Source organism: Coffea eugenioides, chromosome 5, assembly GCF_003713205.1.
Source record: "Coffea eugenioides isolate CCC68of chromosome 5, Ceug_1.0, whole genome shotgun sequence".
NCBI classification, from domain to species: domain Eukaryota; kingdom Viridiplantae; phylum Streptophyta; class Magnoliopsida; order Gentianales; family Rubiaceae; genus Coffea; species Coffea eugenioides.
Window position 1 is genome coordinate 48,615,921 of NC_040039.1, and position 22,367 is coordinate 48,638,287.

The window sequence follows — 22,367 nt, forward strand, 5'->3', positions numbered from 1 at the left end:
TGTTTTCAAATTTCCACTGAGTTAGAGTAGATGATGAGTTTAACTTCCCCCTCAGAGTTCTCAATAATGCACTCCAATTAAGTAAGCTTATGCATATGATTTTGTGTACTAGCTTCCTCTTTTCTTTTTCAAAGGACTGCGGTGAAAACCGTTTGAATTAGCTATTTTTTTGGATATTTTTAAAAAATTTTACTGTAATTAAAATATTTGATATATTGTATGAGTGAAATATTTTTTGAATTATTATGTATCACTGTAACATTTTATTTAAAAAACTTAATTAGGAAAAAATATCCAATCCAAACGGAGGGACTTTTGGTCTGTTGGCATCGTCCATTTTTAGTGACAAGATATTAGTCCAACGTCAAAGGAATCAGAGCACAGTGATGTGTTCTGCTTCTTCATGCTAAGGTCCTTGTTTCAATGATTGCTTTTTCATTAAATTTTTTTTTTGAAATGCTCTTTGGACACATTTTTAATTTTTTTTTCCTCACGTGCATCATCACATAGTTACAATAAATTTATCTATAAAAATTCCACCAAACTATTGCCTTGACATATTTTGAGATGTTATATATGTAAAATGCTCCCACGTGAATGGGCCGGTGGTTGGCGCCTCTTCCTCGAGACCGTCAGGTCCTGGGATCGAACCTCCGCAGCAACATTGGCTTCTCCGTGCAATTAACGTGTTAGGTCTGGTTGGGACGCTGGGCCGGGCCGGAGTGGGATTAGTCGGGCCGCCTTTACGGACTTGACCCGGACACCCACTCCGTCGACAAAAAAAAAAATATATATATATATATATATATGTAAAATAATTTTTTTAAAAAAAATTGTAACCATCTAAAAAAAATGTTCAATGGATTTTTCAAGAATGTAAAAACAAAACCAGGAGAAAAAACAAAATAAGTCCAAACAACGAACGAGTGACACGTGGCCCAATATTCCCCACACTCCTCATCCATCTAATCTCATATCCCCAACACTCCAACAGACTCAACTCCGCCACACACATTCACACACACACCACTCTTTCCTCCTCCACTTCATTTTTCCTTTGTAAATATCCGAATCAAAAATAAAACCAAAAAGAATCGAAAAATCAAAGAATCGGAACCAGAAACTTATCAACAAAACCTCTGTTCTCCCGGGATGGCTGGCGTTCTCGAAACCCTAACCGTACCACGCTCCGCGTCTCTGCCCTCAGCTTCCTTGGCTCCCATCGCCGGCTCTCCATTCTCTACCATCCGCGTCAGATTTTCCGAGTTTAGAGGACTTAAGATCCAGTCGACTAGGCCGTCGTCCTCCGCCTCGCTCAGTTCAAATGCCAGACTCGCCCGCCGTGGAAGTCGAATTGTTTGCGAGGCTCAGGATACCGCTCTAGTAGGTTAGATTATTTCGAACTCTTTGCTTTTGCTTTTTAGAAACGGTTCTTTGTTTTTTAGCTTCTGTGTATACTCGTGATATCTGAAATCGAAGTTTATATTGAATTCGATTGTTTGTAGCTTCTTTGTTTAGGTTGATTTTAAAATATGTGCTGGAATTTGCGTGAATCTGCTTGGCGAATTTTATGCAAGAGTTGAGGTGGAAATTTCTGTTCGACTGTCGAACTTAAATTTGATTGAAGTGCGAAATTCGCTTGTAGCTTAATCCAAAGTCACTGGTAATATTCGCTTTTGAAAATGTGACTGGAGAATTGTGTATCTACTGTCGTGCAACTCAAAAGTTAATCATAGCGAGAATCTTTTCCCTCAGCATCATTCAGAGCAAGCTAGAATTCTAGTCAGGAAAAGCAACTTGCAATTGAGAATTATAATAGCAGATAATTTGACTCGTTACACGCATATGGTCCGAGTCTTTCTCTAATCTTAGTTAGGAGGGTTACTAATAAATTGTATTTGTATTCTGTCTATCTGGTTCCTGTCGTGAGGAGTTATTCCTCCTTTTGAGAACTAATTTTATGGAATTATTAGTTTTAAGGGACTGTACATTTCTGACCGTCTTATATAAGATCTCTAGGACGTTATTGGTTAAGTTAGGGCTTATACAACTATAAGCTAACTTCAATTTGATGTTTTCTTTTCCTGTTCTTTTGTTTGCTTTACGTTTTCATTTGTATGTTGTTTCCACAAACTTAGCTTACATAGTATAGTCCTTTCCCTGAATAGTTGGATTTTAAGGAGTTATTGTGCTCAAAGTGCAAACTTCATCTTAGAACTTTGCTGGAAACATGTTATATAGAAATGCATTCTTATGGTGGAAGAATAGTTTCTTTAAGAATATCAGGCTCTGAAATCATTATTGAATTTGCAGACCCTGGGCGACAATCTTTGTGAATGACATAAACAGCCAATTTTGTTTTTCTTGTGAGCTTCTTGTTTTGTATGTCTATTTATGCTGTCTGAGAATGCGTAAATACTGAAGAGTAGTGCAGGAACCAAATATGCTCTCATTAGACATGTAGAAAAGATTTATCTGACAATGGTAGGGCTTCCTATTCTAGAGAAGAACTTTTTGGTAGTTTTTTCTTACCGGTCTTTGTAAGCATATCCCTTATGTGCATGTGTTGTCTTCTTCTGTATCCACACTTATGGTGTATGTTGAATCTGTATTCTTCTTCATAATTGATGAATCAAAATGGCAAACTAGTATAGCTTAGAGCGCTGATAAAAGTAAGATTCTCGTCTTTTGAATAGTGATTTCTTGCAATTCCAATTGTGGCTACAGAGAGAAGTATATGGAAACAAAAATGATGGCTGGTGATCTGCTCGTATTCTCTATGTTGGCTTTTGAAAATGGATCTGTTGTTGGTTATTATCTTATCCTGTTTTGCAATATATTTTTCCAAAGTCCAGGAGTTTATGTGATATTGGCTTAATGCTCATATAAGTTTTAAAACAGATACATTATAATTTGATGCTTTCTCCTTCTTTATCCAACCACCAAATGAGATGTTACTTTGAGAGGCAGGCGCTGGTGCTCTTTTAAGTTTCCGTTTGCACGACCATGGATTTAGAATCTGGTTGCAGAATTTCCGATACAGATAACCCTGTTCCAAATTCATGATCTGCTACTCAATTTCTAGGATTTTTGTGGGAAACTGGTAAATAGAAATTTAAAATTGTTCTTTGGTTCTTGAATAAATTGCAGTCCCACCTGTCAAGGATGATACGTGGCAGTCGCTGGTACTAGATTGTGATTCACCTGTTCTGGTTGAGTTTTGGGCTCCATGGTGTGGGCCATGCCGCATTATTCACCCCGTAATTGACGAGCTGGCTAAGGAGTATGCTGGTAAACTTAAATGCTACAAGGTTAATACAGATGATTCCCCTGGAATTGCAACTAAATATGGGATCCGAAGCATCCCAACTGTAATGATTTTCAAGAATGGAGAAAAGAAAGACACTGTCATTGGTGCAGTTCCAAAACAAGTATTGACTACTAGCATAGAAAAATTCTTGTAAAGTGGCGGGTATCCAGTCCATGATGTTTCACGAACAGATTCAATAATCCTAAGATGGTTCTGTATAGATGGATGCTACTGCATTCCCTATTTGTATTGAGATAATCTTGGTTACTAAAGTTTTTACAGTTTGACGTTGTCTTTTAGAATTAATTCTGTATGCCTTTTTTTTTTTTTGAAGAGGACATCTCTCTCTGTGAAATTGGTTTTCCTCACTTTAAAGCTGCTTCTGCTATTATCTCCAAAATACCTGCTGCATATGGACAAATGCAGGGATATGGGACTGTTGTGGGTAGCATTATAGAGGCATGCTTGCTAAACTACAGAAATCTTTGAAGACTGGAGCAAGCCTTGCTACTCATGTTCAGTGAAATCCTGGTCCCTGTTTCCTTTTCACTTTTTTGTTGTCGAATCTTACATTTACAAATTGGAGCAAACTTGACGATACTTCGAAGTTCGAATGAATTTAGTACTTCAAAGTGAGGTGACCTTTTAGTAAAGTTTTAGGCTGGCCTCTCCCTCTGGGCTTTGTGACCATGGATGTGGGCTGGGTCTAGCTTTGTCATATGTAAAGGAAAAACTACAGGAGCAGTTTTCGCCGCTACATTTGTTTATTTCACTAACGTGACACTGAGGCCCGAGAGAGTCCAGTAACTATTTCGGAACAACTTTTCAGTTTTCATCCCTTTGAAAAATTATGATCAATAGTTCAATTATCAGGATAGTCCTTTTTTTTGTGGATGTGGAAGAGACCTACTTATTGTACCCAACATTGCTTATTTATGGAAATATAATTATGAAGGATTAGCATAGGACAATTTTTATTCAAATACCAATATTACCCTCAATTATTCAACGTCATGTATTCCTATTGATTTTGTTGGGTCCATCGTTGACTAGATACCATTTTCTTCCTCGTTTTCAATAACATAGCATCAAGTTTTTTTTTTTTTTTTGGCTCTCTCTCACTTTCCCTTTCATTCCTGCCTTTTCATATCTTTTCATCTTTTCTATTTTACAATTTCTTTTGATTTTTTTGAAAACCTTTGCAGATGTGGTTTAAGACCTTTTGCATAAAATTTTCTTCGCTTCACTCTTATTATTTCTCTATTGCTATTGGTAAGTTTTTTCCTGCTTTTTTTCTTTTCTTTTTGCTTTTATTCCATTATATTTTCTATCAAATAATCTATGATTACAGTTTTTGGAGTGATCATAAATTATGATTAAATTTGGGATGCAATTTTGCTGCAATTATAGTAAATTTCAAGTTCTCAATTTTTTGAGTAATATTTGTTATAGCAATATTGTTGGATTTTTCGTTTTCTTTTCTTTTTTCTATTTTTTAAGTTGATAGTTCTTGACTTCATCACCTATCCTTATTTTCTAATATCTAGATCAAAGTAATTTTAATCTACATTTTTTGAAGGGAAAAGTGTGTGTCTACGTCGTGACTTCAACACGTGAATATTGAAGGAAATGTGTACCTACACTTTTTGGATTATTTTCATTTAGACTGTTTGAGTTAAATCCATAGAAAATTATTGATTGCTCTGACAGTGTATCACCAACCAAAACTTGCCGACAAAGCTGGCTCAGGCAAAAATGATTGAAAGATCTAAAAAATAAGGGTTAATCACAATTAATCCCCTTAAGGTATACCCCATTTCTCACTTTACCCCCTAACCTTTAATTTTGTTCACTTAACCCCGTATAGGACAAAATTACCCTTCCATTATTTTGACTTTTCATTTATCTTTTTTCCTCTCTTTTATTTCTTTTTCTCTTTCTTCTTTCTTCTCTCTTTCATCCTTCCCAATAGAAAACTCCATCTCAACGGAAATTTTTATCTTGAATTTGTAATTGCATTTCTGGGTGAAGGTTTAAAAGGTATCAAAAACCAATTTTGATTTTTTGTATGATGCCACGTGTCACAATTTTCAATTGATGATTATTAATCAGGTCACAATTTCATCTTATGATATTTTCTTGAGAATAAAATGAGAAGCTAGAAAGAAAAGAGGAAAAACCAAAATTAAAAGAATTGAAAGGCTAAAAAAATTGTATTTTAGGAAAGTGATTTGAATATTTTGTAATCATTTAAGGAGAAAATAGATCTTTGCAATTCCTCTTTTTTAATTTCAATCATTAAGATGAAGATTTTTTGTGGGAAAGAGGAAGAATTAAAGAAAGAAGAAAGAGGCAAAGAAAATCAAGGAGCACAAAAGGGGAAAGGAAAAAAAATAAAAGAAAAAAATAAGAGTTTAGAATAATAGAGGGATAATTTTGTCCAATGGGGGATAAAGTGAGACAAAAAAATTGTTAGGGGCTTAAGTGAGAAATGAGGTATGCTTTAAGGGGATTAATTGTGATTAACCCAAAAAATAAGGATAAAGTTGGTTGGTATCTTATCTCCATCATCAACAAAGAGAGAAGCAGTAGGCTAACACTACACTACCAGCACTCAACGCCAAAAACAGCTGGGCTGTAGCCGAGTTGGCAATGAGCATGTTCAGACGTTGAAATCTTATGATTCTTATCCATGGGAGCGCTCATTCGCCTTTACTATGCTATACTACGTCACATCAAGTTGTCATTTTAAATTGCAGCCGTTTACCCTGCTGGAACCATTATTATTCTTTGCTTCTTGTTAACCGATAAGACGAGGGGGGGTCGAGTTTGGGACAAACGGATCCGGGGCTGGAACAGTTGTCAGAACAATCATTTCGAAAGATGTGACATCATTTACATACGGTGTAATATTTTTTGTATAAGGTGTAACAATAGAACAATAGTAAGTAACATTAGAACAATATTTTTGTAGGTTCCATACGATGTGAAAATCGAGTTACAAGGAGTGATCTGAGTCCCATAAATTTTTTTGACCTAGTCATAACCGTGAACCTTCCGGTAACGGTTGTCTCTGACAGCCCCTCCTCCAGGACAAAAATGATTGTCAGCGATCCTCAATACAATCATGCCTGAACACTCTGTATACTGATGCAGTCATAAATCGTTCTAGTCATAATAAATTACCAAATTGAAATCGTTCTCTGTACTAGTGAATAATTTACGTGTTACTGATGCAGCTTCATAACTCAAGCAAATAAGCTGTAGCAGTTCATGTGATCCCGACATGAATTACACGGTCTACGTCGAGGAAAGAGGCTTCACGTTGGATGGTTCTTAGGAAGATGCTCCGAACGCCTCATTCCAGTCCATTTCTTAGCGTCCTCCGTCAAGAACAATCAGATTGGATGCTCGTTTGACTAGAAACTGGTTTAGCCGCGTATAATAAATCAATTCCATTTTCTCGACAGATGGTTGTATGCTTTGATCTCAGAGTTTCTTATATGATGTTCCCATCCTACCTACGTAATCCAATTGCAGCCATGTAAATGATTCTCCTCTTCTTGACGGTCAATTCTTGGCTTTGAAACTTTTTCTGTTTCAAAGGGACATGAATGTCACATGGGAAAAAAAATCGAAGGTTGTGTTTGTATTGCAATTTCTTTTAGAAAAATTACTATAGCGATTTGATATCTGTGAAATAAAAAAGTGATTGAGAAATGTGTTTATAGAAAACGTAACAATTTCTTTTAAAAAATATGGCTGTCCAAACAAGATCAAAATTTTTCTGTGAAGTTTGAACCCATTACATAAATATTAGGGTTAATTCCACTTTGTCCCCCCAAACTTTGGACGAGCCACTTAAGTCCCTAAACTTATAAATACCTCCCACTTAAGTCCCAGAACTTATAAAATGGGACACTTAAAACCCTAAACCCTTATAAAATGGGACACTTTGACCACCCACGGCATTCAGGATTTGTTAACAATTTTCCTTAAGTGGGAGGTACTTATAAGTTTAGGGACTTAAGTGTCCCATTTTGAAGTTTAGGGACTTAAGTGGATAATCGTCCAAAGTTTGGGGGGACAAAGTGGAATTAATCCTAAATATTTAGACCATAGAAATTCAGGTTATAAAAAGGCCAATCCTGTTCATACAGGCTGCTTATAACCTTTTTGTTCAAATAATCTTCTATTCAAACAGAACCTCTGACTGGAAGACGAGAAAACTTTCGGTTTTTGTCGGGGCATCCAATCGTACGTTCTCGCCGACACGAAACAAATGAAAAGACAAGAGCGGTCTCATCCACATTGAGCAGTAAAAGATTCGTTTCTGCGTTGTGTTAGACGGCAGTCTCATCTGATCTCAATTAGTGTGGCCCTACTCTTATGCCCTATGGACATTATCCAGCCTCTGGTCTTAAGATGCGTTTAACCTCTCAAGTTTGGTTCTTCTCGCATGATCAGTCAAACGATCGGCCTGTTTTGATTGTCATTTTCTGTCAGAAAATTGCGTTATTTTCTGTAATCACATTTCTCTATTATCTTTTTCCCTCACATACATCAAACCGTTACAGTAATTTTTTCATGAAAAATAATAGAAAATGCAATCTAAACGAGGTTAGTTTGGATTTTTTTTCAAATTTTTTTTAAAAAAATTACTGTAACAATTTAATATATGTATAATAAAAAAGTGATTGAAAAATATGTTTACGAAATAGCATAGTAATTTTTCAAAAACAAGACCTTTTTTTTTCAAGGATTCAGATCCTCGTTGTTGAAATGATATTTTGAGGAATGTGCAAAAAAGTATTAAGAAAAGTAATGCATGAATCCCTAAAAGCAAAAATTTTAGAAAACAATATATTAATTTGAATGTGGATTAAGTTGAGTAAAAAGGTCTCTACAGTGGACATTCGTACTGAAAAAATCTGAGAAAGGCCGCAAAGTGAATAAATGTGGGGGGCCTAAATTCTTGTTTGTATTGCTCAGAAAAGATTTTGGTTATTTTGAAAATATTTTTTCACGCCGTTATATCACATCACAAAAACGTAATATTACATTATTATTTTAGAAAACTACCAAATACAATCCAAACGGGGTCTTAATTATTCCTTGCCAATGTAAACACATCCTGAGATCATGCTGTGCCATGTGATCGTTGATTAGGAAGACAATATGCTAATACCTTTCCTCATTCTTATTCTTTATGCTTCAGCACATTTTCAATGATGAGTGACGCGGTAAACTCGATAACCATATACATTTATGCATAGCCCCGTGTTGGTCCCTTCATTTAGGAAAAAGCTAGTTTAGATAGCCATTTTTCATAAAAAAATTTTACGTAAACATATTTTTCAATTATCCGTTTATATCATGCATTTCAAATTACTACGATACATTTTCTAAAAAACTGTCGCAAATCATTTTGTGATGTGATTAATATCACCATAGCACACTTGTCATTTCTGATTGTGTTCATCTTAGGAGTTTACATGGAAATTGCCCTAAGGAAAAATAATAAAATACGTTAAAAATTGGCTCAATTTGGATTAACTGTTTTTTAGGGTGTTTTTGAAAAATTTTATTGTAACAGAGTTTTTAGAATATATTTTGAGATATTTTTAGAATATGTTTTAAAATATTTAAGAGTAGTAAAGTTTTTAAAATATTTTTTAAGATATTTTTTAAATATTAAAAAAATTTAAATTACATTTTAGAGTAAATTTTTAGGGTCTTTTTTAAAAATTTTTATAATATTCGAAAAACTAGCGGATTCAAGCCTAGCACCGGAAGTCAACAAGGTGACATAATGCTGACTTCACGGGTGACAGACGTCGTAAGATCAAAAATGATCCGACGGTGCACAAAGATTGGTGGAGTCCTGCCCATCCTTCCTTTTTCTTTTCTTTTTTTCATTTAAGTTAAGATTTTTTTTTTTGTTGCTTCCACCAAAGTGGTCCCCATCCCGACCCCACCTATATATTCAATTTCTAATTTCCCAACCTGCTCATCACCAGAAAAATGAAAAAAAAAAAAAAATTGCATCTTTAAAAGGAGATAAGCCTTTTCCTCAATTCACTTAATCAAGTTAGGAATAAGTTAGGAATAAAAGGAGCAAAGCACGCCGCCTGCCCACTTTCAAGGGCCCACCCGTCTTTTCCACCGATTATCAATTTTGTAGCTTCTACTCATATATATATATGTGTGTACATATCAGTTAATCTTATATATATTATTACGATTAAATATATAAAATATATGTAGAATTTAGATTTTAAATTTAAATTTAAATTTAAATTATATATTTAATGATAAAAATATATATTATCAGTAGATAAAAGATTAATTATATATATATTAAAAAAATTTTATGATGAGTTCGTCATTTTTATTGGGTATGTTTTTTCTGTACTTGAGTAACATAATAGAAATAATCAAGAAGTAGATAACCAAGTACTATATTCAATTTTTGACAAAAAAAAAAAAAGAAGTACTATATTCAATTTCTAATTTCCCAACCTGCTCACCATCAGAAAGAGGGAAAAAACATGTACCATATTCAAGAAGTCGGTAAGCCTTCTCTTCAATTTACTTAATCAAGTAGACAAGTACGCACAGGTTAGGAATAAAGGGTGTAAAGGACGCTGCCTGCCCAATCTCAAGGGCCCACCCGTCTTTTTCATCGAATTTGTATTGTAGTTTCTTCTTTACATATATATATATATATACATACATACATATAAGCTTTTGCGACGAGTCCATCTTTTTTATTTGGTGTACTTTTTTCTGCTCTTAATTAAAATTATAGAAATTGATTTTAATGAATTAATATTTTTTGAACTTTTCGACAACTTAAACATGATTCATATGGATCAACGGCATTGACAATCATATATGGGTGAAAAATAAATTTACTTCTACGTTTCAATTTAGTGGGTTCTTATTTTGTGAAACTTTGTGGCTTTTAGATGAATTTTGTGAATAGAGAAAATAGATTAATTCGAGGCACTGATCTAAATAGAATGAAATGAACAATTCTATGAGGTTAAATTTCGAGTCATTAATGAATTATAAATAACGAGAAGATCAAAATCTTCAGGTTAATTTGAGATAGAAACAAATTTTTTTAATTTTAAAAAGGGAAAAATTTATAAAATAAATGTTTCTGTTAGTCTTTTTAATAAACTACTACTTGCATAGGTTAATTTGACATAGACACAGTTTTTTTACTTTAAAAAGGGAAAAAACTTATAAAAATAAATGTTTCCGTTAGTCATTTTAATAAATTACTACTTGCATAAATTAAATGTTTGAGTGTGACACACAAAATTGAAAATACTGAAAAAATAAAAGCTACTTCCAACAAATCGAAATTAACCCAAGAACAGTTAGATTAAAAGTACTCAGAGGTAATCGAAATCCTGGTGTAAAGTACAATCTAATGTACTAATTGAAAAAATAAAAGCTACTAGACTTTACTAATTTTGATCACAATTCTAGGCTACAACCATACCCCTGCCCACGGCAACCTAACAAACAGCTACGCGGCTATAACCCTATATCGCCTTTAGGCTTTTATATTAAACAGCCATTTTCAGTTTTTTCACAATCTTTTCATTCATTTCATATTTCTTCGCCACCATTTGCTCTCCACCATATCATTTCCACTCTCCCTCTTCGCCTCCTCCTCCTCATCCGCCACCACATTCCATCCTCCTTCCCCATTTCCTGAACTTTTCCTCCCCTTATATCTTCCCCTTAATTTTGCTCATTTGATCGGCCTCCCTTCACTAGCCCATTTCAATTTTACTTCCACATTCATTGATTTCTTATCTTATCTTTAAATACAGACGCAAAATATAAAAGAAAACCAGCCCCCTTTTCTCCTTATAGACATTGCAAAGTCTTCTTCAGCTTATCTTCTTCTGACATCTTAACTGGTAGGTTTTTCTTTCTTTATGTCTGGCTTATTTGTATCCTTTTGTTTTCTGGGAATTATTCTCTTGTTATATAGATCATTGGGAATTATGGGAGAATAATATGATCCGTTCTTTATCTGAGAAAAATTGAAATGAAAAAGTGTTTGTGGCTTGTTTTGTAAGTTATGGCAGGGATTTTTAGTTTATTTGGTAAGAAAAGGAATAACATCTTGGTCAGAATACTTCACTGTTTTTGTGATGGCGAAATTTGATTTCCGCGAAATTGAAGTTTGATTATTTCCGGACTAAAGGGATTTCCTGGTTAGCTCACTCTTTTGTATATTTTGTTTCTTTTCCTTTAATCCTAAATATATCTGTAAAATTAGCTAGATTGTTATATTGATAACAAGAAAAACAAAATTTTGTTCAGCTGGTAATTGATAGTCCTCTGCCTCATGAAGTAAATTGATAAAAAAAAAAACCGTACTTTTTCTGAAATTGTGCTCTTTTTTTTTTTTTTTTGTCCCGGATGAAATTAAATTTGCTTGCTTTTTGTTACATAGTGCTGTTAGGAGGGCTTTGAATATTCCTTTCTTCATGAATTCTGGATTTGGTGGTAGCTTATGATCTATTGACTGCCGTGCTAGAAGATCATGGTAAAGGTTTATCTGTGTTTGTTGGTAGTCCTTTTTCTTTTTCTTTGGCGGTGTGTGTATATGTGTGTGTATATATATATATATATATATATATATATATATGATAAAAAGTTCTCAACTTTGGTAAAATTTTTGGTGTTTCAAGAGTGGTTACATCACAAATCACTAGAAATACGGATCTTAGAATCCTTACCTATGGTTATTTTTGCTGCATAAGCCTATTGGAAGGACAAGACTTCTTGTAGGACAAAGTCGTTATCTTCCATCCGGACCTGGCAAAATCTCAAGCTGTATATAGGGAAGGAGAGAGAGTGGGAGTGCATTTAACTTTTGTTCTCGGACTAAATTCGATTCCGTTTTCCACTCCATTTGCCCTAGGCACACGATAGCTGCTTTTTCTTGTTGAGGTTCAATTGGTAATGATGTATGCTCAGTTGTCTTTAAAAGAAGGGAGACACTGGGACCAACGCAATTCCTAAGTGGTTGCATGTGTTGAATATGTTATTAACTTGAGCCATTCTGGCATAGATACATGTCTTCAAGCCATTGCCTTTCCTTTTACACCAATATATAATACATTTGCTTTTATCTCATAGTGTTTAACATCTTTGAAAATTTCATCTTTGTTTGAATGCACTTCTACGCATCTTTACTTTTTGTTGATACTTTTGTTCAGAATAGTGTGTTATCTGCGTTTGACTAGGTTAAGATGCCCTAGATTTCCTCCAATATGTCCCCCAATTTCTTGTTGACCTCAACCTGTTATGGCTTTTCTTGGCTGCGCATATCCGTGCCCCTATTTGGATGATCTACTAATAGAATGTCTCTGTCTAGTCAAGTAACTAATTTATTATTGTCTATCAAGCTATATATAAGAGGTTTATAAGACCTGTCCTGATTTTCAACAGATCCATGGACTCTGAGCAGTTCTTCAGTGATTCGAGCATGAGTTTCGAATTTGAAGAAGATGAGTCAGTTAAGCAGAAATCAAATTCAGTTCCAGCTCCGACTGTTGCCTCTGAGAATCTAAATGGAGGTTTTGATTGCAACATTTGTCTGGACTCAGCACATGACCCTGTGGTCACCCTTTGTGGTCATCTTTATTGTTGGCCTTGTATTTACAAATGGCTCCATGTTCAGAGCTCCTCCCTCGACTCTGAAGAACGGCCAAAATGTCCAGTCTGTAAGACTAACATTTCAAACTCCCTATTGGTTCCTCTCTATGGACGTGGAACATCGTCACCAGAATCTGAAGCGAGGAAGTGCCAACTGGATTTGGCTATACCACAGAGGCCCTCTGCTATTGGAATCAATGCTCTAACCAGTAATGCATCATCAATAGGGTCTCATTCACACCAACAACTTCATGCCAATCTGTTCCAATCCCAGCCGGATTCTTTTCAACAACCGCAGTACTTTCAGCCACAGTTGCAGCCTTTCCATCACCAGCCATATTTCCCCCATCCTTTTGGTGGTTATGCATCCATGGGACCATCTGGATTTGGAAATACAGCAATGACCAGTTATTACAGTCCAACTATCGTGATGTTTGGGGAAATGGTTTTTCCAGGGATGTTTGCCAGCTCAGGCACAAGTTTGTTTTCCTCTAGCCATCCTGCTACTGTAAATGGTGGCCCTAGGAGGATGAGAAGGCAGGAGCTGCAGGTGGAAAAGTCTATGCGGAATTTACTCTCCTTCCTTGTCTGCTGCTTTGTGCTATGCCTTCTACTTTTCTGATGTAAGTTTTGTTTGTGTAATTGTACAAATTGTGAGACTGTCCTTATAAAAACAGTCACAGAGATTAGATACATGTAGCAATTTAGAGGTTTTAGCTGGATATGAAAACCTGGCGGACGACATTTGTCTCCTGTACATGATATATCTTCTAGTATTGTTACTTAGAAACTTATATCAAGCTCAGATTGAACTGCTGTTGAAGAAAAAAGGGTGTCATCCCGGTTTACTCACCCTTCTTTTAGTGATGTGAGAAGTTTCTCTTGGTGGGTCTCTGTATCTTGTTTTAGCTGTCATCCTGTGGCTGAGTTGGATACCTTATCATTTGAACTTTGAAGTGGAAAGATAAAGGGGGGTTCGCATCTTCCACATCAACATTATTCTGACTGATGAACAAGGCAGGAGTGTTTATGAAGATTTGAGTGGGCCTGTTTAACTTCATATACGCAACTAGTTGAAGGATGGTGCTAGAAACTGAGTTTGCAATTCATTGTGAGCCCAAATAATGCTAAAGTTGGACCTGATGCTAGTTGTTTTATAGCAGAGTGACAGGTTCTTGCCGATTGAAACATTTGAAAACCACTATGCCCTGTCAGTCTTCGAATTTGAATGAATAAGAGATTAATTAGTGAAGTCAGATGTTTTGTAGTTTCTATTTTTTTTTTTTTTGGAATAATTCGTGGGAAAGCAAAGAGGGTCAACGGAATGGTTTGATTGAATAAGAGATTAATTAGCAAAATCAGATATTTCGTAATTTTTTGGGAATAATACGAGGGAAAGAAAAGAAGGTCAATGAATTGGATGAATACTTAAGGAGGTGTTTGGTCTGTATTCTGGAATTGGAATCAGAATCCCTATCATGGTATGAGTATTTTTTTTCCTTTTAATTTCTCCTTGCATGGAATCGAAATGGGTTCCATTGAACCAAAGAGTGAACTATTTTGATGCCCAAAGTAATAAGGAGAGAGTAAAATTTAACACTTTCATTATCATTAAATGATTCCCATAATACTCTAGTAAACAATAAGCACAAGTATCGTTAACTATGATACCCATTTTAAACACTCGTACTCATTTACCAAACATCTCCTAAATGTTACTTCAGGATCGCCTCCCCTGGATTAGGTAATGTATTATAGTATTAGGCTGCCCAACAACTTGGCCTGTCCTGGTGGAACTATTTTGGATTTGGTTTGGACTTCGGAGGTAGTATTTGAGACTGTGAGTGGCTTGAGTATAATTAGTCCAAACTGACTCTTGTTAGCATCTTCAAATGAACTTTCTCACGTTTGTCAACGACATATAAGTGGAAGGTTTTGAATTCAAACCTCCTATTTATACATCCTTTTCACCTTACCAACCAATTCAACCTTCCTTCTCGGACATTGATAGGTTAATGTTTTGTGCATGTGATAAAGTGAACAAAGAATCTCATGACTTTGATTTCTTCTTCTTAAATCAACTGCAGTGCATGTTAAGGATTCCGCATCACATTTAAAAATGAAAGCTAGGTAGTAGCTGAGTTCGTGGGGGATCATCTGTCATGGAATCCCAGTTCACTACTAATCCAAAAACGGATTAAACTTAGGAGCACATGGCAAACAAAGCAAATTTTCTGTATTAAATTGGCTGTCGGCTGATGATATCTAGAAATATTTGGACCCAAATATTTGCACATTATTTTGCTTCCTGCTAAAGAAACTGAATCATGAAATGCCACGCATGAGCTGACTCCTAAATTCCTAATGTTCCTATTTTTATTTCTTTGCCTTTCTGGTTTTCCTCCTTTTGCGACGGAGATCTTGAATCAACTTATTTCTTCATCACGGTTTTGGCTGACAAAAGGAAGACGAAAGCCCATTACTTTATCTTCAAACCATCCCCTAGGAAACATCCTCAACGAAGTACAGTCATTACTTATCGTACTACCACTGCTAACAACTTTAGTTTGCTCGGAGAAAATCATTTAGTATTAGGAGGCCAAGTAGCGTCTCTTCACAACCCTCTCAAGCCCGAATTCTTATTCCTGATTTTCTGAACTAAAAGCAGGTTCGATTGAGAACAAATTCTTATTTGCTTTTAGTTCAGAAAATCAGGAATCTGACATTCTCAACTGTTTTCTTTTTCGCCGCCTTAGTTTTTTTTTTTAAGTGAAGAAAAGTCAGAATTAGAAACTACAAGATACCTATCCTTCTAATTCTGATTTTGGCTATTCAAAGATCAAAATCAGTTAAGAACAGACACCAAGATTAAAACAAAATAATGCATTAACTATTAGTATGAAAAAATGGAGGACAGAGCAATGCACTAATTAAACTCGCTCATTTTGTAAGATTATTTGAACCAAAACCGTGAATTACTTGGTATGAACGCCAATCTAGAATGAAAACACCGACAAGTATACCATGAAACAGAATATGAGGACGTATGACTTTTTTATCACAGAAGCACATGCTTGTGCTTTCTTGCTCTTGATCCTGAGAATGTTGAAGCACGAGTACGTACAATTCCGTACCTCAAGGGAAGTGGGATAAAACGCGCACTTCAAAAACTGTTACTCCATTAATGGTAGCGTCGGCACAAGTTGATTGAATAATAATCACCGACAACCGCGTCCTACCTCGGACCACCATATATTCATCCTTCAGGTTATTATATAAGCCGAGAGGTTCGCACTTTCTCCGAGAAACTCAAGTAGCTATAGGATTAAGTGTCAACAAATTAAACTGCATTGCTTTGCTTGTGAAGCAGTTCTCGTTGAGAAGAACTCGTACTAAATGGAAGCCAAAAAATGTTGTGTTTTGCTCTGCCAATTTCTTTTGTTCATTAATGTCGTGCTTTTCGAGGGAATCACTGTTGAAGCCCGTGGTTGGCTTCATGCTCGTGCAACATTTTATGGAATTAATCAAGATCCCAGCACCCTTGGTAAGAAATGAACCATACCATAAGGTCCATATATAACCTCGAAAGCACTCTTTCGTGCATACTCTCGCAAACACACGCTTGTTTCTCTTAGGTTGTTCTGCATGATTTCCTCCCTATATATAACATCCTTGGAGTAAAAATCATCCTTTTGTTTTCCAGGATAATAAATATTGAGCATATAATTAATGTTGCATACAACTATCATGCAAGATTAAGATTGATGCTCGTTTCTCATTTTGTTCTGAACAATGAATTAACGGACCCTTATAATGAGATCGCTCAGGAACAGAGTAGTGACTTGGTTTATACATGTCATTCATTTTTTAGTGTTTGTTTTAACTGATTTTTCACATTAGCCGTCTTTCACATGCAGGTTCCATCCTCTCTTCTTTTTAATGTGTTATACATCGTCAAGTCTGTTTCACATAATCTTTTCTCCATCTCTTGGAGACTAACAAAAGAAAAACAAGAAAACGCACACTAAGTGATGGCCTGAGATATCCAATTTCTGATGATTAAAGTTGGGTTGGATAATGTTTTTGTTAGGTGGAGCTTGCGGGTATGAGAACACATATCAGGCAGGTTTTGGTGTGTACACAACAGCTTTAAGTGGTGCACTCTTCAGAGGTGGCGAGGCATGTGGTGCTTGTTACCAAGTTATGTGCAACTCCAGGCTCGATCGGAGGTGGTGCCTTCCTCGTGCTTCCGTCACCGTCACCACCACCAACTTCTGCCCTCCAAACCACCACGGCGGCTGGTGTGATCCTCCCCGCCACCACTTTGACATGTCCATGCCTGCCTTCCTGCGGATAGCGCGACAAGGCAACGAAGGCATTGTTCCAGTTCTTTATAGAAGGTTCTTACATCGCACCCTTTTTAATTACCAAATAAACTTTGATTGCCACCACAAAATGCGTGAGATCACTCCGTGCAAATCCCATTTGTCATGCAAATATTTTTGACCATAGTGGTTTCGCACTTTTTTGCTTCTTGAATCTTAAAGAGGACTAATCTTAAAATGGTGAAACGTCTTATCAACTAAATATTTCTCTATTATCATTTGTTTGGATAAATCAAACTCTCTAACTTTGTCCACCATGCCACTTGTTTGAGGCATTCTCTTACAAAAACATGTTGTATCTATGATGCATGTTGTCGGAATTAGTATATTACGTACATACATATACCCTTGCATGTTACTAAACAAATTTTTTTATTTAAAATAAAATTTGGAATATTCAGGGTGTCTTGTAGGAGGAGTGGTGGAGTTCGTTTCACATTGAAGGGGCAATCAAATTTCAACATGGTGATGATTTCAAACGTGGGCGGAGGCGGTGACATCAAGAGTGTATGGATCAGGGGATCAGGAACAAGAACATGGGCGGCCATGCACAGGAATTGGGGTGCAAACTGGCAAATCAGCGTAGACGTTCGAGGCCAGACGATTTCTTTCAGAGTCACGTTAGTCAATGGAAGAACGCTGGAGTTCTTCAACGTTGTCCCCTCATCATGGCAATTTGGACAGACTTACGCCGCTCGGAATCAGTTCATTTGACACACACACACACACACATGCTCGTCGGAATTACTTAAAAAGAAGAAGCTAATCACGATTAATGTTTTACTGTCCAAGTGGACCTGTCGTTTTTTAGCACAGCATGTGTCCGGTTGGATTAACCAATCAATATATATATATATATTTTATTTTATGCTGGGTAAGGAGAATATTGCCTAAAGGAAGTAGCCTAAAACGGCTCAAAATAAAGAATTTTTTTTTTTTTTTTAATGTATACGAGTACTATTGCTCTGGAAAGAGCTTACAAAGAAATTCTGAGTGATTATTTTCCATCTACAAATGGCAGCTTCAAAGTAGTGCTTTCGTGAAACGTATGAAGTTTGGGCCTACCAGAGGACTCATGGTTGAAGTAGCATGCTGTGCCCACAAGAATTAGCCCATAAACTTTGATATCGAAAGTTCGGGCTCAGATTTGGACGACTTGTAGCGTCACTTCATGGACTCTTCCGAGTTTCGTAAAATCCGATTAAACTTAACCATAAAAAAAAATAAGAAACATATCGATGTTAGTAGTATATATGATAAAGGATTGGACCACCGTTTCAAAATTAATTGACAAATGAGTGGAGTGTTTCAAAATCTTATATAGAGGTTGAAAATCCTTAGAATATCAACAGTGGATATTCTACTAATAGTAATCAAGTACAGTATCATTTTCGAAATGAATTGAACTAATGTTTAAAATACTTGAGGAAAAAATAATTTGGGACTTAGATGTGGAGTTAAGTCTGCCTTATGTCTGTTTTAAGTTTTAGCTAAGAAATTATTTTGCTTTGTTGTTTGGTGCACAAGGTTTAAATTGATCAATAAAATTTTGAATTTTGCTCAGAAGAAAATTCATATTTACTCTTAAAAAAAAGGATTTTACCCCTTTTATTTTTTTTAAAAAGGACTAGAAAAACATAAGAAAACATCAACAAAAAAAATTTTCTGTTCTCATTGTTTGAAATTCTAAAGTTTGGAAAAATAGCGCAACGAATTCTTTGTCACAACTCACAAGAAATAAGACCGAAAATGGATCAGATGGTCATCCGTTGCTCTCTTTTCGCCGCATTTCATCAAAACCCCTAAGCTGCCTAAACTCCTAAACCCCTAGCCCCATTCCAAAGTGCCAAAAACAACCATTGCGGCCTCCCAAATTACGCCATGCCCATAAACTTAGACCACTGTTCAATTTCCCTGTCCCATAGACAATTTCCCATTAATCCCACCATGTTTAAAAACCTAATTAAGCACTCAGATTTGTTAAAATCCATTAATTTTCCTTCCTTCTTCAGAATAAGATCCCATTTTACCGCCATAAAAAATTCATCCAAGAGTAATAATTTATTTTCCAGAATTAGTCCTCTCAGACAATCCTCCGCTGTAGTTCCTGTCCTCGATCAATGGGTTGAAGAGGGCAGAAAGATCCAAAAGATTGAGCTTCAGAGGATTATTCATGATCTCCGAAGCCGCAGGCGTTATTCTCAGGCCCTTCAGGTATAACCATGGAATTTTTTTTTACCGCTTTTCGTAGCTTACTTTTTTTTTTTTTTTTTTTTTGACTTGGATCATAGAAAATTTTTTAGGTTAATTTTAGGACAAAAAAGAAATGTGGGATTTTTAATTTAGGCCATTCTGTTTCTGTTCTCAATAGGGTTCTGCTATTGGTGCTCTATAAGCAGCAGTTGGAATTCTAGCTGCTGAAAGTTTATGAAGTAAATCGCAGTTAAATTATCTTTTTTTTTTTTTAACTGTAAGGTGCAAAGAAATGGTACGAAATTAAGTACCTTTCATGAAATTAGGATTAACTATTTTGTGACTGAAAAATGTGCTTGATGGTTCCCTTAATAAATACAACATAGATAAGTTATAAGATAGGGCAGAAGAATCATGTCATACAAGCAACTAAGCTGTATAGAATTCAATTTGTAGTTTAATGACCTAGTTCGATTTTGCACGATGTTTTGGGTGAAAATAAAACTATTTGGGGGCTTAAAGATAACTCTTTTTTTTTTGTGTCTCAACGCTTGAAAGGAGTAATGGCATCAAATAACTGTGTGTATGATATCTGTAATGACGGGGCCTTTCCATTTTAAATCAGTTTTTTTGCCAATTGTTGGCATTTTAAATCAGTTAATGTTAGTTTTTGTATAAACAATGAGAAAAGTTGGCCATTCACTTCTCCTACAAGTGAATAAAGGTTACAGATGAGGAACAGCTGAACATAGTGGTGTATGCTGCCTGAATTACATATCTTTGTCTTTTCAAGATGTTTTATCTAGGTATAGTAATTTTCTCGTGTTTGTAAAGGTTTTTGGTGGTTGATGCTCGTTTTGGCAGGTTTCTGAATGGATGAGTCATGAAAGTCGCTGGACATTTTCTCCTAGTGATTGTGCCGTGCATGTGGATCTGGTTGGCGTGGTCCAGGGATGGGATGCTGCAGAGCATTACTTTCACAGCTTGAAAGACCAAGAAAAGAATGATAAAACATATGGCGCTCTTTTAAACTGTTATGTTCGTGAAGGACTCCTAGAGAAGTCTCTTTTACATGTGCAAAAGATGGAGGAGATTGGTTATGCTTCGTCAACTCTTGTTTACAACAATCTCATGTGCCTTTACAAGCTAACTGGGCAGCTAGATAAAGTCCCTGAACTGTTGGCAGAGATGAAGAAGAATGGTGTGTCTCCTAATAACTTTAGCTATAGAATCTGCATAAACTGTTATGGAGAGAAGTCTGATCTTACTAGCTTGGAGGAGCTTTTGGAAGAGATGGAGAACCAACCTGACATCTCCGTGGACTGGACCACCTATTCCATTGTCGCCAGCTACTACATTAGAGATAACCAGAAGGAGAAAGCAATTGTCTTTTTAAAGAAATTGGAAGATACATTACTCAAAAATGCTGTGGGGTACAATCACTTGATTTCACTCCATGGGCAACTAGGGAATTTGGATGAGGTAATGAGACTCTGGGGTGTTCAAAAATTTGTCTGTAGAAAGCAAATCAACCGAGACTACATCACGATGCTCGGTGCTTTAGTGAAGCTTGGTGAACTTGAAAAGGCCAAAGAGCTGCTGCAGGAGTGGGAGTCTTCTTGCCACACGTATGATTTCAGAGTGCCCAACATTTTACTAATTGGGTACTGTCAGAAAGATCTAACCGAGAAGGCTGAGGACATGCTTCGCAAGATTGTGAAGAAAGGGAAAGTGCCAACTCCAAACAGCTGGGGGATTATTGCAGGAGGATATATGAATAAAGGTAACATGGAGAAGGCCTTTGAGTGCATGAAGGAAGCTCTGGCGGTACAAGAGCAAAACCCGAAATGGGATCCAAAACCTAGATTAGTTTTCAACATATTGAATTGGCTTGGCAATAGAGGAGAGCTTGAAGAGGTACAGGCTTTAATTAGGTCGTTAAGGACAGTTGTTCCAGCAAATAGAAACCTGTATCATGCATTAATTAAAGCAAATATTAGAGACAGGAAAGATGTTGATTGGGTTTTAGAGAGCATGAAAGCGGATGGTGTCGAGGAAGATGCAAAAGTTGAAAAGATACTTGCCATGAGATGAAGGAAGCTGGGAACTTCACATGATTCTAAGAAATTTTCGCAGTTTTGGAACATGCATTTTGCTTTACTTTCGCAGCTCTTGGAGAAGCTCGTAACTTTTTGAGATGCAGCACCTTGTAAATCAGCTGCTGAAGGATACAAGTCTGGTGTGGCTTTTCATAGGCAGGCTTACCAGGTTTGAAATAGACATGTACAGCCAAGGGAGGTGTGCAGCATGCAGTGGATTTCGGGCCTCAATAATTGTGGAATGCAATGTAGACAATAAACAGCAAATGTGTAGAATTAGTGCAACAAATGTATACACTTGAACAATAAATGTAAATCAGCAAAAACTGTTAGTACTTGTTTTTTAATCAATTACAGCTATTGAATTGAAATGAAGTTGTACCCAAACCATGAAATACTTGTAGAGGCTTCCCATCCCACCGCAATTCAGCAAGGGAATTAGGTATAATGACCTAGGATTTGGTTGCTGTAATATACTAAATTGATCCTGATTTTAACCTTAAAATTCTGCAATTTTAAAAGGGGCATGCAAGAAATATTTATTGAGATGCTTTGGCATATTGCGTGGCAGTAATATATCATTTGAAAAAATTGCCAAACAGAACCCCCAAAAAAAAAAAAAGACCTATAATGATAATAATAATAATAAGGAAAAAGAGAAAAAGAAAAGAAAAATGAATAAGCAGA

The 22,367-nt window shown here is 36.0% G+C and overlaps 4 protein-coding genes across 4 annotated transcripts; all 4 read left to right on the forward strand.

The window, feature by feature from the left end:
- Positions 1-1,007: 1,007 nt before the first annotated feature.
- On the forward strand, positions 1,008-3,616 carry LOC113770237 (thioredoxin 1-like). Its single transcript, XM_027314646.1, has 2 exons — positions 1,008-1,387; positions 3,151-3,616. The coding sequence occupies exons 1-2, from the start codon at positions 1,153-1,155 to the stop codon at positions 3,462-3,464; spliced, it is 549 nt and encodes a 182-aa protein (XP_027170447.1). The 5' UTR covers positions 1,008-1,152; the 3' UTR covers positions 3,465-3,616.
- Positions 3,617-10,916: 7,300 nt separating this feature from the next.
- Positions 10,917-14,037, forward strand: LOC113772422 (E3 ubiquitin-protein ligase RMA3-like). Its single transcript, XM_027317014.1, has 2 exons — positions 10,917-11,253; positions 12,797-14,037. Exon 2 carries the CDS (start codon positions 12,801-12,803, stop codon positions 13,623-13,625), a length of 825 nt encoding a protein of 274 aa, XP_027172815.1. The 5' UTR covers positions 10,917-11,253; positions 12,797-12,800; the 3' UTR covers positions 13,626-14,037.
- A 2,362-nt stretch (positions 14,038-16,399) lies between these two features.
- Positions 16,400-18,102, forward strand: LOC113772593 (expansin-A12-like). The gene is made up of 3 exons (XM_027317229.1): positions 16,400-16,547; positions 17,094-17,403; positions 17,790-18,102. Exons 1-3 carry the CDS (start codon positions 16,400-16,402, stop codon positions 18,100-18,102), a joined length of 771 nt encoding a protein of 256 aa, XP_027173030.1.
- Positions 18,103-19,263: 1,161 nt separating this feature from the next.
- Positions 19,264-22,067, forward strand: LOC113772012 (pentatricopeptide repeat-containing protein At4g21705, mitochondrial-like). The gene is made up of 2 exons (XM_027316550.1): positions 19,264-19,602; positions 20,446-22,067. The coding sequence occupies exons 1-2, from the start codon at positions 19,270-19,272 to the stop codon at positions 21,673-21,675; spliced, it is 1,563 nt and encodes a 520-aa protein (XP_027172351.1). The 5' UTR covers positions 19,264-19,269; the 3' UTR covers positions 21,676-22,067.
- The last annotated feature ends 300 nt before the right edge of the window (positions 22,068-22,367 follow it).

Coding starts and splice junctions, on each gene's coding strand:
- LOC113770237 (XM_027314646.1), top strand. CDS start 1,153: ATGGCTGGCGTTCTCGAAACCCTAACCGTACCACGCTCCGCGTCTCTG. Junction 1,388..3,150: donor TCAGGATACCGCTCTAGTAG/GTTAGATTATTT, acceptor AATAAATTGCAG/TCCCACCTGTCAAGGATGAT.
- LOC113772422 (XM_027317014.1), top strand. CDS start 12,801: ATGGACTCTGAGCAGTTCTTCAGTGATTCGAGCATGAGTTTCGAATTT.
- LOC113772593 (XM_027317229.1), top strand. CDS start 16,400: ATGGAAGCCAAAAAATGTTGTGTTTTGCTCTGCCAATTTCTTTTGTTC. Junction 16,548..17,093: donor TCAAGATCCCAGCACCCTTG/GTAAGAAATGAA, acceptor TGTTTTTGTTAG/GTGGAGCTTGCGGGTATGAG. Junction 17,404..17,789: donor GTTCCAGTTCTTTATAGAAG/GTTCTTACATCG, acceptor TGGAATATTCAG/GGTGTCTTGTAGGAGGAGTG.
- LOC113772012 (XM_027316550.1), top strand. CDS start 19,270: ATGCCCATAAACTTAGACCACTGTTCAATTTCCCTGTCCCATAGACAA. Junction 19,603..20,445: donor GTTATTCTCAGGCCCTTCAG/GTATAACCATGG, acceptor TCGTTTTGGCAG/GTTTCTGAATGGATGAGTCA.